This window comes from Orycteropus afer, unplaced genomic scaffold (assembly GCF_000298275.1).
Source record: "Orycteropus afer afer isolate SDZICR_OR568_19922 unplaced genomic scaffold, OryAfe1.0 scaffold00290, whole genome shotgun sequence".
Classification (NCBI taxonomy): domain Eukaryota; kingdom Metazoa; phylum Chordata; class Mammalia; order Tubulidentata; family Orycteropodidae; genus Orycteropus; species Orycteropus afer.
The window spans coordinates 4074266-4088843 of record NW_006921877.1 but is presented as its reverse complement, the minus strand read 5'-3'; the positions used below and the strand labels follow the sequence as shown (position 1 = coordinate 4088843).

Below are 14578 nucleotides of genomic sequence, written 5' to 3'. Positions count from 1 at the left end.
AAAAAAAAAGATGGCATTACTATGTTGCACTGATGAAGAGTGTTTCCCCCCTCCTCTTTCCAACTTGTCCCCTCCCCAGTCCAGCACCATGTATGTGTCTGATGAATTAAAAAAACAGGATCTGGTGACCAATTACACATGGGACTAGGAATGGAGAATAGCTACCCAACAGCCCTGTGGCCTGTGCTCAGCACTGAGTCCCAGATTTGTGCCCAACCAGACACATCACATTGGATCAACAGGGCCTGGCTGCTAACACTCTTCTGGGCCTAAACAAAGGTGTGAGCTATGTAGATACTCGGGAGCTCTGGTAGCATAGTGCCAAGGCACTTGACTGCTAACCAGGAGGCTGGCGGTTCAAACCCACCGGCCACTCCTCGGAAGGAAGGTTGGGCAATCCTACTTCTGTAGTGATAACTGCCTCGGAAACCCAAGGAGGGGTCTCTAGGAGTTGGGGCCGACTCGATGGCAAATAACAACATGTAGATACTATACTCACTGGCTACATCCACAGCAGGGTGCACTTCCTGTTCCTCAAATAGTGAGAAGGTGCTATTGGGAGGGCTATGAATAGCAGACTGGCCATGGCTGTTGGAGAAGACCTGGGGCCAGGTCTGGGATGAGGCATCCTGTGTGGTCTCTGGGACTCCAATCACTTTATCCATTTTATGCATCTTCCTTAAGATGCTGGTGGGATAAGGACAGAAGGAAAACTAAAGGTCAACTGGATGCCACAGCTATACTGTTTTCATAGCTCATAGAAGCCCCAGAAGCCAAGCAGTCCCATCAGAGAAGAAGCCAAACAATCCATTTCTGTTTGGGGACAAAGAGTCAGAGGAAAGTCCGAGTAGGACAGTAAAGAGGACTGTTTGTTCCTGAGGAAGAAAGAAGACTTTTCAGAGCCTTCAAATAACACTCATGATTCATTCGCAAGACATCCAGAACCTATAAGATTTCAACTCACTCTGTGAACACAATTAGTTAAATAATATTTGTAATGGTCCATTTAAAGCCAGCTCTTGAGGCAATGTAGCTTCCTGGGTGCCTTGCAGAGACACACTTCCTTTAAGTATGTTATTGTCATTAGTTGCTGTCAAGACTTTTGTTGTTGTTGTTGTAAAAATACATATAACACAACACTTGCCAATTCGACATATTTCAGGTGTACAATTCAGTGATATCAATTATATTAATCATGCTGTGCAACCACCACCCGTAACAGTTGTGAAATTTCCCATCATCCTAAACAGAAAATCTAAACAATGACTCCCTCTTTCCTCCTCCCTCCCATTCCTGGCAACTACTAACTAATAAGTTTTGGTTTCTATACATTTGCCTATTCTTGTTATTTCATATACGTGAGATCATATGATATTTATGTGATTGACTTATGTTACTCAGCATGTTTTCAAAGTTCGTTCATGTTGTAGCATGTATCCGGAGTTCATTTCTCTTTATGACTGAGTACCATTCCATTGTATGTATGTACTGAATTTTGTTCATCCATTCTGATGTTGATGGACATTTAAGTTGTTTCTATCTTTTGGCTGTTGTGAATTTTGCTATAGTGAATACTGGTAATATATGTGTCTATTTGCATCTTTGCTTTTTTGCCATTGTCTTAGTTCTCTAGTGCTGCTATAACAGAAATACCACAAGTGAATGGCTACAACAAACAAAAATTCATTCTCTCACAGTTTAGGAGGCTAGAAATCAAATTTCAGAGTGCTGGCTTCAGGAGATTTTCTTTTTCTGCATCTCTTGATCCTAGGAGGGTCACAGCTCAGGGACCCTAGCTCCAAAGGATGTGCTTCCCCCTCAGCTCTTCTTTCTTGGTCATAGTAGGTCCCCCTCTCTCTGCTCACTTCTCTCTTCTTTTGTCTCTTCCAAGATAAAAGGTGCTGTAGGCCACACTCCTGGAAACTCCCCTTACATAAGATCAGGGCTGTGATGGGAGTAAGAGTGTTGCATCCCATCTTTATGGGAATATCTATTGAGATGTTTCAACAAACGGATGTAGTGCTGGAAGCGCTTACTCACCTGTGCCAAGAAATTTGGAAGACAGCTACCTGGCCAACTGACTGAAAGAGATCAATGCTTATGACCATCCCAAAGAAAGGTGATGCAACAAAATGTGGAAATTATCAGATACCATCAACATCACATGCAAAATTTTGCTGAAAATAATTTAAAAACAGTTACAGCAGTATATTGACAGGGGATTTCCAGAAATTCCAGCTAGATTCAGAAGAGGATATGGAATAAGGGATATCACTGCTGATATCAGATGGATCTTGGCTGAAACCAAGAATACCAGAAAGATACTTACCTGTGCTTTGTTGAATATGCAAAGATGTTAAACTGTGTGAATCATAACAAATTATGGATAACATTGCAAAGAATGGAAATTCCAGAACACTTAATTGTGCTCATGAGGAACCTGTACTCAGACAAAAGAGGCTGTCATTTCTAATACAACAAGGGGATACTACATGTTTTAAAATCAGTAAGGGTATGCATCAGCGTTGTATCCTTTCACCATACTTATTCAATCTGTATGCTGAGCAAATAATCCAAGAAGCTGGATTATATGAAGAAGAATGTGGCATCAGGATTGGAGGAAAACTCATTAAAAACCTGCAATATGCAGATGACACATCCTTCCCTGCCAAAGTGAAGATAAGTTGAAGTACTTACTGAAGAAGATCAAAGACTACAGTCATCAGTGTGGATTACACATCAACATAAAGAAAACAAAAATCCTCGCAACTGGACCAATAAGCAACATCATGATAAGTGAAGAAAAGATTGATGTTGTTAGCAATTTCATCTTAACTTGGACCCACAATCAATACCCATAGAAGCAGTAGTCGAGAAATCAGACTTCATATTGAACTGGGCAAATCTGCAGCAAAAGACCTCTTTAAAGTGTTAAGGAGCAAAGATATCACTTTGAAGACTAAGGTGTTCCTAATCCAAGCTATAGTATTTTTAATCACCTCATATGCATGTGAAAGTTGGACAATGAGTAAAGAAGACTGAAGAAGAGTTGATACTTTGAGTTATGATATTGGTAAAGAATACTGAAAATACCATGGACTGCCAAAAGAATGAACAAATCTGTCCTAGAAGAAGTCCAGCCAGATGCTCCTTAGAAGCAAAAATGGCCTGACTTTTACCCATTTTGGTCATGTTGTCAGAAGGGGTCAATACTGGAGAAGAATATCATGCTTGGAAAAGTAGATGGTCAGCAAAAAAAAGGGGAGATCCTTAATGAGATGTATTGACACAGTGGCTGCAATGATGGGCTTGAGCATTGCAAGGATTGTAAAGATGGCACAGGACTGGGCAGTGTTTCATTCTGCTATACACAGGGTCACTATGAGGCTAAGGCAACTTGAAGGCACCTATCAATTAACCCATCACATCACGGGGAATCATTACATCACTGTTATATTACACCATTACATAACTGCCAAACCACGGAGAATCATGACCCCACCCAGTTAACCCATATTTTGAGGGCCACAGATCCACCCAGCACAGGCATGTACCTAGGAATGCAACTGCTGGGTCAGTAAACTCACTCTTGCTCTTTTTTTGGCAAGAAAATTTGTAGCTATTTAACACCTGCCAGCACTCCTTGGGCCACCCTTGGATAAACCTGATACATACTCATTCTGGCATTTAAACCACCAGATGGAAGCAGAGGTGATCCCTATGAGTTCCAGAAATTACTAAGACCTGGATAGTTCACATTTAGGTTAGGTTATTAAGTTGGTGAATTAATGTAAAGATATGAACCAAAAGAATGAGAAATTTAAAAAATCGGAAATTAAATCCTCTGGTCCCTAAGGACACAATGGTTTGATAGATTAAAAAACAGTACAATAACCTGTTTGTGTTTTACTGAATGTGAGGGTATTTTTTCCTGTTCCTTTGATCTTCCAGTCCTTGCTTCTTATCTTAGTAATCTAGTACTGCTATAACAGAAATAGCACAAATGAGTTAACAAACAGAAATTATTTTCTTGCAGTTTAGGAGGATAGAAGTCCAAATTCAGGGTGCTGGCTCTAGCGGAAGGCTTTCTCTCCCTCTGCCAGCCCTGTAGGAAGACCTTTGTCTTTTTCTTTCTTTCCTTTGTTTTTGAGTCTGTGTTCCTGGGTGATCCTCATGTGGTTTGGCATCTCTCTTCTTCCATTTCTGTTGCTTGTTTGTTTGTTCACTTAATCTCTTTTATATGTCAAAAGAGATTGATTTAAAACATACTGTACACTAATCCGGCCTTGTTAACATAATAAGGAAAATCCATTCTTTGTTATAATGGAGTTATAACTACAGGCATAACCAAACCCAAAACCAAACCCGCTACCATGATTCTGACTCATAGTGACCCTAAAGGGCAAAGTACAGCTGCCCCAAAGGGCTTCCTAGGATGTTAAGTCTTTATGGAAGCAAATTGCCTTATCTTTCTTCTGTGGAATGGCAGGTGGGTTCAAATCACCATCCTTTTGGTTAGCAGCTAACTATTTTAACTACTGCACCACCAGAGCTCCTCAATACGGGCAGACTATAGTGCCTAAGGCACTTGACTGCTAACCAGAAGACTGGCAGTTCAAACCCACCAGCCACTCCTTGGAAGGAAGATTGGGCAATCTACTTCCATTAGTGATATCACCTCGGAAACTCAAGGAGGGGTCGCTGTGAGTCAGATCAGACTTGATGGCAGTGAGAATAGGTATACCAAAACAAAAAAAAAACCCCAAACTCACTGCCATCAAGTCAATTCCAACTTATAGCAACCTCCTTTGGGTTTCCCAGGTGGTAAATCTTTACAGAAGTAGATTGCCCAGTCTTCCTTCTGTGGAGTGGCTGGTGGGTTTGAACCTTCAACCTTCTGGTTAGCAGTCAAATGCCTCAGGCACTCTGCTACCAGGATATACCACACATATTTGGGGTGGGGGTGGGGGGAACACAATTCAACCCATAACAGTTTTGAATCCTTCACCAAATTACATCTCAGAAAATCCCTGAAAATTTAGCATTACCAGAGAGTCTGGAGCTCCTGCCCTGCTTCAGTCTTCTTACTTGCACAGTCATCTGAAAATCAAACTCAGAAAAGACCAGTCATAGTGGAAGTAGGTCTCATTTCATGAATTACAAGCAAACATTGGGTTCTGTCTGGGATCAGAGATGTGATTACTTAATGCTTGAGTCCAGGATACTCTGAATTTTCCCAGGAAATCTCAGGTTAGTCTTTCGAGAACTTATCTGGCAGACTTTCCTGAGCCTACCAGAAATATCACCATCTCTGCTTCCTCTTCCCTGAGTCAGAGAAAAAAGTTTAAAAAAATTTTGTCCCCATAGATCATGGAACACTTGTCCAGTGACCTCTGGTCCACTCCAACTAGTGCTTCCAAGTCCTGCAACAAGACTGTTTTCCAGAACTGTCATAGTTTTTGTGCAGAACCTATTCCTGTCTCTACTATATGTGCTGTCTGGTGCTTTCAGGTAAAGTTCTATATCAAAGGCTCCTGAAATACCATAATTTTTTGCATATAATGCATCCACATAAATAATGAGCACGTGCATATAACAGTGCATAGTGCACATAAGAAACTAACACTGGACAGGGTTGCAGTGGTTTGCAAAAACAACAAAAAAAGTATAATGTGTGCACTATTTTTGTAAAAATATGGTAATATTCCAACTACTAGGTACTTTAAAGGACCCCTAGTAGTGCTCACCTACTATTGTCATGTCATCAGAAGGGACCATTCTCTGGAGAAGGATATCATGCTTGGTAAAGTGGGGGATCAGTGAAAAAGGGGAAGGCCTCAATGAGATGGATTGACACAGTGGCTGTAATGATGGGCTCGGGTATAGTAGGGAGCATGAGGATGGTGCAGAATCAGGTAGTGTTTTGTTCTGTTGTATGTAAGGTCACTGTGAGTCAGACACGACTCAACGGCATCTAACAACAACAACAATATTGGTGCAATGGTTAGGAAGTTGCTACTAACCAAAAGGTTAGTGGCTTCACCCCCCTCAGAGTGGGAGAAATACCTGGTGATTCTCTGTGGGAGAAATGCCTGGTGATCTGCTCATATAGAGATTACAAATTAGAAAATTCTAAGGAGTAGTTCTATTCTGTCACATGGGGTCACTATGAGTCAAAATTGACTCGACAACACCTAGCAAGACCAGATACTAACATACACAGGCCTACATCATGCCAAAATCAGCATAATTCTTTTATCATTTTTTTGAAGCACACTTATTGATGTTGTATATTTGATTCTTAGAACAACTACGAAATCTTTAGGGGCTAGAATTCTTTGACCTAGTTTAATAGGTGAAGAAAAAGATCAAAAGAAATATTTATCTGTCCAGAGCTGGTAAATGACCACATCCAGGCTAGAACACGGGTTTGTAGATTTCTAATTCAAGTCTCACAACAAGCTGTTCCTGTTCACCCCTCTTTCTACCAGTTAGCTTCAAATGAATGCCATCACTTCCAGTGTTGTCTCCTGCCCTACCATCCATAGTTTACAGGAGAAGTTGATGATCATCATGGCATGCTCCACTCTATCATGACCCCAATGAGGTGATTACAAAGTAGGATGCTAGGTTGGAAAGTCACTTGTGGATGGGGCCAGGGGTTCCAGCTTTGGGAGGGAGACTGAAGGTCTCCCCAAGCCGCGTGAACAACTCACCAGTGCTGAATTTGCTGGCAAGAGTCTCTGCCAGCTGCCTTCCCTTGGTCAGCTGCTCACGAAAGTGCTGCTCTGTGTAGTGGTCAATGTTATTGCTGCTGAGTAGCTCCTCAAAGATTCTTACTGTGTTCTTGACATGCTGGATGAGAAGGGAACAGACAGCTCTCCCAATCCTCATCTTCTGCCATAGGTGGGTCAATTCTCGAGCCTGATCTTGAATTAAGGAATGATATTTCCTGAAATGGGAAAGAAGAGGAAGAGAGATTTTTCTAGTTTTCTACCCCAGAGGGTTTGTTACATTTTTGGGATAAGTTGTAACCAACTTGGTTTGATACTTTTTGCCTGGTCCTGAGCTGCAGGCCCCTCTGTGATTCGTATGCACCTTGCAGAGATTGGTCAATAGATTATGCAAATGAAATGTCTGTAGCCTACTATGCAAGTGAAGTGTCTGTGGCCTATCAAAGAGGCAATTGGTCAGTTCATGGCCTTGGTGGGAGGATCATGGCTTGAAATCAATGAGGAGCTTGTATATATTGTGTATATAAGCAGCCAAACCTACAGAGATTTTTCAGACAGAAAGAAAAAGAGAAGTGGCAGGAGGAAGCAAAAGGAAGAAAGAAGAAGCAGAGAGGAAGGAGCTCTTAAAAGAACTGTAACACAGGTCAAGGACTGTAACACTGAAGATGGTGACAGGCTGAAAGAGGCTTAGCAGCAGAGCCTGGGGCAACAGATGGCAGGCCAAGAGGAGGTCTTTTCCTGATGAGGTGGAGAAGAGGCTTACATGAGAAGAGCTGTCCTGCACTGAAGAAGGGATGCTTTGCTTACGTGCTTCCTGATCCTGAGTTGTACTCTGCTCTTTAATAAACCATTTAACTGTAAGTATAATCTGTGAGTTCTGTGTGGCCATTGCAACCTATTGTCAAACCTAGAGGAGAAGTAGAGAGGGTTGTGGGAGAAACTGCTGGTGTCAGAATTGTTTAAAAGATTGGAGACTGGAGATATACCTGACCCCTACTTCATAAGAATCAGCTTTAGTATGATCCTGGTCATTACCACCCCTGAATTTTGACAGGTTCTGATGATATAATTACTACTAGCATTTTACGAGCATGTAAGTAAATAAAGGAGCTCTACTGGAAAAATAATGGGAGTTTCAACTTTCAGCCAAACAAAGATGGGCCTATGAGGTGAACAATAACATCAGGAAGGTATGCACTTCTTACAACAATCAAACATAAGAGGTCAAAAGGGCAGCCTTTGCCCAGGGGTAAAGCTTGAAAGCCAGGAAGGGATAGGAAAGAAGGACAAAGGGAAACACTAACCACAGGAGGAAGTGGGAAGAGTAGTAGTGTTACATTGTGGGGATTGTAATCAATGTCACAACACAAAATGTGTGCGAGTTGTTGAATAGAAAACCAATTTATTCTGCAAACTTTCACCCAACTTGCAATAAAAAGTTAATAAAAAACAAAATAACAGGAGTTTTTTCACTGACAGAAAAGGAAGGTAAACTATGGAAATGAGGAAAGTTAGCATGAACTTTGTGTGGTATTGGATTGCAGTTGGAGCTTCTTTTGGTTACTTAGTGCTGCTCTGATAGGAATGTACCACAAATGGGATAGCTTTAACAAAGAGGAGTTTATTCTCTTACAGTTTGGGAGGCTAGAAGTCTGAGTTCAAAGTGCCAGGCTCTAGGGGCTGGGTGAAAACCAGCTTCAGCTCTACCTCTTGCTCCCGGCCCACAGAAGCTGGAGGCTTTTCTTCACTCAGGCAGCTGCTGACTGCTGAGGCTGACAAACCCAAGGTCAACAAATAACAAGGCACAGTCCCGATATTACCAAACTGCATGGCAGGCCATTGATTCAAGTCCCTTAAGGGTCCCAAGATTGGTAGACAACATGGCAGGCTAATGAACAATGACTCAGCTACATGTAGGATTCAAGAGTGCCATAAGCTGGAGACCTTCCTCTAGGTTGCTTCTTATATACTGGAAGCGGTCCACATCCCCTAAAGTAGCTACTCAGCTTATCCATGGAGTTAATTACCAATCTTACCATGGGGAGTAACTGTATCCAGCTGCCCACTCAACCAGGCCCTGTCAAGTTGACAACAACCTTAACTACCACAGAGCTAAGCTGTGAACTCATATATATCATATATATCTACATCTGTAAGGAGCTCTGGAGAAGCTCTAGTAGCATAGTGCCTAAGGTACTTGACTGCTAAACAAAAGGCTGGCAGTTCAAACCCACAAGCCACTCCTCAGAAGGAAGGTTGGGCAATCTACTTCCGTAATGATAGCGCCTCAGAAACCCAAGGAGGGGTCGCTATGTGTCAGGTCTGACTCAAGGACACATAACAACAACAACCACAACAAGGACCTCTGGTGGTATAGTGCCTGAGGCATTTGACTATTAACCAGAAGGTTAATGGTTCAAACCTGCCAGGCACTCCAGAGAAGGAAGGGTGGGCGATACTTCCATGAAGATTTACCATCTTGGAAACCCAGTAGGGGTTGCTATGAATCAGAGCCAATTGGATGGCAGTGAGTTTGGTTTTATCTATATCTGCATCTATCCATTTATACATTATAGATATAAATCTACATCTTGCTGTTGTTAGGTGCCGTCGAGTCATCACCAACTTATAGTGACACAGCAGAACTAAACACTGCCCACTTCTGTGCCAGCCTCATGATCCTTGCTATACCTGAGCACATCATTGCAGCCATTGTGTCAATCCATTTCACTGAGGGGCTTCCCCTTCTTCGTTGACCTTCCACTTTAGCAAGCATGATCTCTCTCTCCAGGGAATGGTCCCTCCTGACAACATGACCAAAGTAGGTGAGACAAAGTCTGGCCATTCTCACTTCCAAGGAGCATTCTGGCTGTACTTCTTTGAGGACAGATCTGTTAGTCCTTTTAGCAGTCTATGGTACCCTTAGCATTCTTTTCCAACACCACAACTCAAAAACGTCAACTCTTCTTTGGCCTTCTTTATTCATTGTCCAGCTCTCACACACATAAGAAGTGATTGAAAATACCATGGCTTGAGTTAGGCACACCTTCGTCTTCAAGGAGACGTCTTTGCTCTTCAGCACTTGAAAGAGGTCTTTTGCAGCAGATTTTCCCAATGCATTATGACGTCTGATGTCTTGATTGCTGCTTCCATTGGTGTTGATTGTGGAAGCAAGTAATAGGAAATCTTTGACAACTTCAATCTTTTCTCCATTCATCATAATGTTGCTTATTGGTCCAGTTGTGAGAATTTTTGTTTTCTTTATGTTGAGATGTAATACATACAGGAGACTGTAGTCTTTAATCTTCATCAGTAAGTGCTTCAAGTCATCTTCACTTTCAGCAAGCAAAGTTGTGTCATCTGCATATCGCAGGTTGTTAATGGGTCTTCCTCCAATCCTGATGCCATGTTCTTCTTCATATAATCCAGCTTCTTGCATTACTTGTTCAGCATACAGATTAAATAAGTATGGTGACAGACTACAACCCTGATACACTCCTTTCCTGATTTTAAACCATGCACTATCCCCTTGTTCTGTTCGAATGACAGCTTTCTGGTCCATGTAAATGTTCCTCATGAGCACAATTAAGTGTTCTGGAATTCCCATTCTTCTCAAAGTTATCCATAATTTGTTATGATTCACACAATAGAATACCTTTGCATAGTCAATAAAACACAAGTAAACATCTTTCTGGTATTCTTTGCTTTCAGCCAAGATCCATCTGACATCAGCAATGATATCCCTTGTTCCACATCCTTTTCTGAATCCAGCTTGCATTTCTGGAAGTTCTCTGTCAATATACTGGCTAGGAGCTAAGAATTTTTGTTGTATTAAGCCAGTAAGTTTGGAAATGCTTTGTAACATTAGATAACTAAGAGAGATTTTCTGCTTTTTCTAGAGTTTCTTGAAATGCCCTCAATCTCAGCATTTTCTCTGGCCCATATCAGGCAGGGGAAGGTGATATCCATTGAGGGAAAAATTACTTCTTTGAACTCATGTGAGAGAAGAGACCACTTGCTCCAGGCAGTAGAATTTTTCTCTCACTAGAATGACCTATCTGTATCTTTGCTATAGATAAGCAAAGCTCAATTGGCAACCAGCATCTTAATGGTCCTTTGATTTAACCACTGCATACTATCACTTCTGTATCATGTAGTGTAGCTAACTAGCAATTGCTTTGCCCTATGGGTTCAAAAGAGTTTAAAATGATCTGAACTAATTTAGAATTACATGACATCCTGTCCAAAAAAACTACCATTTGTTATAAAGAAGAGTAGAAGAGAGAATAGTCATTCATCTTGTCCCTAAGAGAGGAAAAGAAGTTAAGTGTCTATAGCAGGAATCAACAGATCTGAATTTTAGCCCCAATACACTCTTCCCTCCCACTGCAAACACAGGAATGTCACTTTACTACTTTGTACCTCAGTTTCTCCACCTATAAATGGATGGTAAAATACCTATTTCATCTTTCTAGAATTATGATAAGTATTGAAATTTATTTTAATGTTGGGATGAGTACAGCAGTCCATAAAGTGTTTAACTTATCAAAGAGAAGACAAATTATCGCTCATTACCATGGTAATGGTAAATTCATAAGACCAATTTGAAATCTGTGTTATTCTAGAGCACAACCATTACTCCTGATGTCATCAGTTCTCTTGGAGATTTTGGCAGTGCTGTCTATATTGTAAGGAGTGCGGGTAGCACTGTGACTAAGGCAGCTGACTTCTAACCAGAAGGTTGGTGGATCAAATCGACCAGCCACTCTGTGGAAGGAAGACTGGGCAATCTACTTCTGTAAAGATTTACTGCCTTGGAAACCCAATGGGGGTCACTATGAGTCGGAATCGACTTGATGGCAGTGGGTTTGGTTTTTGGTTTGGTCTGTATTGTGCCAGCAGCAAGCACAGATGCTGGTTGCTTTCTGAGAAGCTGAAATTTGCCTGAGGTCTAGAGTTGCTCATCTGGCGGAGGTCACCCAAGTGTTGGAAGAAGCCAAAGTGGAGATCAGGACAAGTTATCTCTCAGGCAGCATAGAATTTCTCTTGAACCTTTGAAACCACCCCATACTTCATTCACATTTCTGTTAAACATTTTTTCATGGTATTAAGCAATTATTTGTTACTAGAATCTGAGCAGTTTTGGTAAGCTTGATTTTTAAAATCAGCTTACAAAATTGCCAAATAGATTGTTCAGTAGATTTTTCAGGCTATCTTCAATGGCTGTTTTCCAACAGCTTTTTGAAGGCCTTCAGATAATATGGAGTTAATTCATTATATACTTTTCTGTGAGCTAGTTACTAAATCTGATCACTTACTTGCCTGTTGGTTTGGCTACAGCTTTGTACACCTCAAATTCTTCTCCATGCTCTATCAGGTCACTGCCTAATAGGCTCCAGTTAAATTTCAGTGGCTCAGAGAATAATGTCAGAGCTAAAATAACCTCAGAGGCTACTAGTCTCATTTCCTCATTTCAAAGCAGACAACACTCAGGCCCAAAGAGGCAGAGTCATTTGATCAAAGTTGCATAATAGCCTTTGGCAAAAATAACTTTAGAATCCTGGGCTCTCAATTCACAAAGCTTACATTCACTCTGCAAATACATTAAAAATGTTGATATTGATCACTCTAAATGTAAGTCATTTTTACCTGGAATCATGAGAAAATTGTTTGCTGGATTTAAGCTCTCAATACAAATTCTGTTTCATGTAAACTTGGTTAAGACACGCTGGGCAAGAATAAGGTGGCTGTTTGGTTCTATATTCAAACTCACAGTGTAACCACATGAAGGTATCATGAGGGAACTCTGATTTAAGTGTTCAACCTTGAGAAGTGCTGATAACACAGAAGATAGAATCTTCTATGCAAATATGCATAGCCTTATTTGCAATGTTAGAATAAAACCAAACTGAGGACAATGACGATGAATAACACCCTGCCATCAAGAGGGATCTGACTCATAGTCACCCCTCCTTGGGCTTCTGAGGCAGTATCACTACAGAAGTAGATTGCCCAACTTCCCTTCCGAGGAGTGGCTGGGGGTTTGAACCACCACCCTTCTGGTTAGCAGTCAAATGCCTTAGGCATTATGCCACTAGAGCTCCTAAAACCAAATTACTCCGAATAATATGAAGTAATTTATTATAAAAATGAATAGTAAGTATATAAAGGTCTTTAAGAGATATTTTAAAGAGAAAACTAAAGGATTTCCAGGAATATTTTAAGAGGAAGTCTTAAAATTAAGGTACAGAGTCTAGACACAGACCCTGAAGGCTCCTGTGACAGCACTTCCGTCAGTGGCCGTCTCTAAGCAAGGCGTCTCTTACCCACTCTGGAACACAGAGGAGAATCCTACTTGCTTGGGCTGTGTCTTCTGCTCATTCAGTCTCTTATCAGCAGGCCCTTTCTTCTCTAAAGGCTGATGCATCTCAGCCTTCACTTAGACCATTTTCTCATGAAGAACCCTCTCACTGCCTCCTTTGAAAGGAAGAATGGAAAAGATCTACATCTGGGTGTCCACAATGGCCAGGCTTTTCTCCAAAACTCCCTAGAGGAATTGAAACAGAATGATGGTTTAAAGAATTTATATTACTAAAGGGATCTCATAGGAGCAAAATAATCACAAGCATAGATTCTAAGGAGAAGAAAAGAGTCAAGCCTACAATGTGCCCCCTTGAAGAGTACCTCCTCGCAATGAGGACTTTGGGTTGGAGGACAGGTGCAGCAAATAGGCAGAGATGTTTCTATGAAGAGGAAGAGGAGAGTTCAGGGGCATTTAGAAGAAAAAAAAAAAAAAAACAATGAAATAAACACAAATGAAAGCAATTGGGGTGTAAATAGGGCTGAGGAATGAGTATTTTTTGTTACAATTGAGATCCAGTTCCCTGAGAGTTCTTTCAGAAGGGGCCTTTTTCATCACCTTCAAGGTTTGAGTGTCAGATGGCAGAAACAAAACTTGAGTTGCCAGAGCACAAATCCCAAGTCACTGACTATGGTCTGAACACCAACAAGAGTGCCATAAGAAGGACTCAGACTGCCAGGTCTCCAGTCACAATCACAGAATTAGAATGTTGTTGTTGTTGTTGTTAGGTGCTGTTGAGTTGTCTCCAACTTATAGAGACCCTATGTACAACAGAATGAAAACACTGCCCGGACCTGTGCCAGCCTCATGATCCCTGCTATACCTGAGCCCATTGTTGCAGCCACTGTGTTGATCCGTCTCGTTGAGGGCCTTCCTCTTTTTTTTGACCCTCCACTTTACCAAATATGATATCCCTCTCCAAGGAATGGTCCCTTCTGACAACATGACCAAAGCAGGTGAGATGAAGTCTGGCCATTTTCTCCTCCAAGGAGCATTCCAGCTGCACTTCTTCCAGGACAACCTGAGGAAGCCCTGCCTTCTGTTAGCCTACCGTACTCAACACAAGGCTGCCTGTTTTTCCGTGGACATCTCTATCAATGGAGACCACCTCTCTCAGCAGACAGTTTTAGTATCTGTGTACCCTGTTTCTGATTTTTCTGACCAGTCAATTTCTAAACATTTGTTTGTCTAAAGACTAACACATTTGTCTTTGTTTACTCTTGCCTTTGGATATCAAGACAACAATATTTTCTCAACACCTTTTATCTTCTTGAAGATAGTCTCAATGAAAACAATTCTTATGGCTTTTCCTAAATAAAAAATTTTAACCTCTAGTGATTTTGACTTTTCTTATTTAGGAACTCTTCAGCCCCCATTCTCACCCTTTTTTTTTTTTTTTTTTAGGATTTGGGTGAAGATTTACAGAGTAAATTCACTTTTCATACAGCAGTTTACATATACTTTGTCTCATGTCATTGACCAA

General features: G+C 41.2%; 1 protein-coding gene across 1 annotated transcript in view; it reads right to left on the bottom strand.

Moving 5' to 3' along the window:
- The window catches only part of LOC103205621 (myomegalin), a 21995-nt gene extending 8813 nt beyond the window's left edge, over positions 1–13182 (bottom strand). Inside the window, 4 exon segments of the mRNA XM_007950993.2 lie at positions 500–687; positions 5049–5100; positions 6717–6952; positions 13061–13182. Of these exon segments, the coding sequence (XP_007949184.2) occupies positions 500–687; positions 5049–5100; positions 6717–6952; positions 13061–13182 (598 nt within the window).
- Between the last annotated feature and the right edge of the window lie 1396 nt (positions 13183–14578).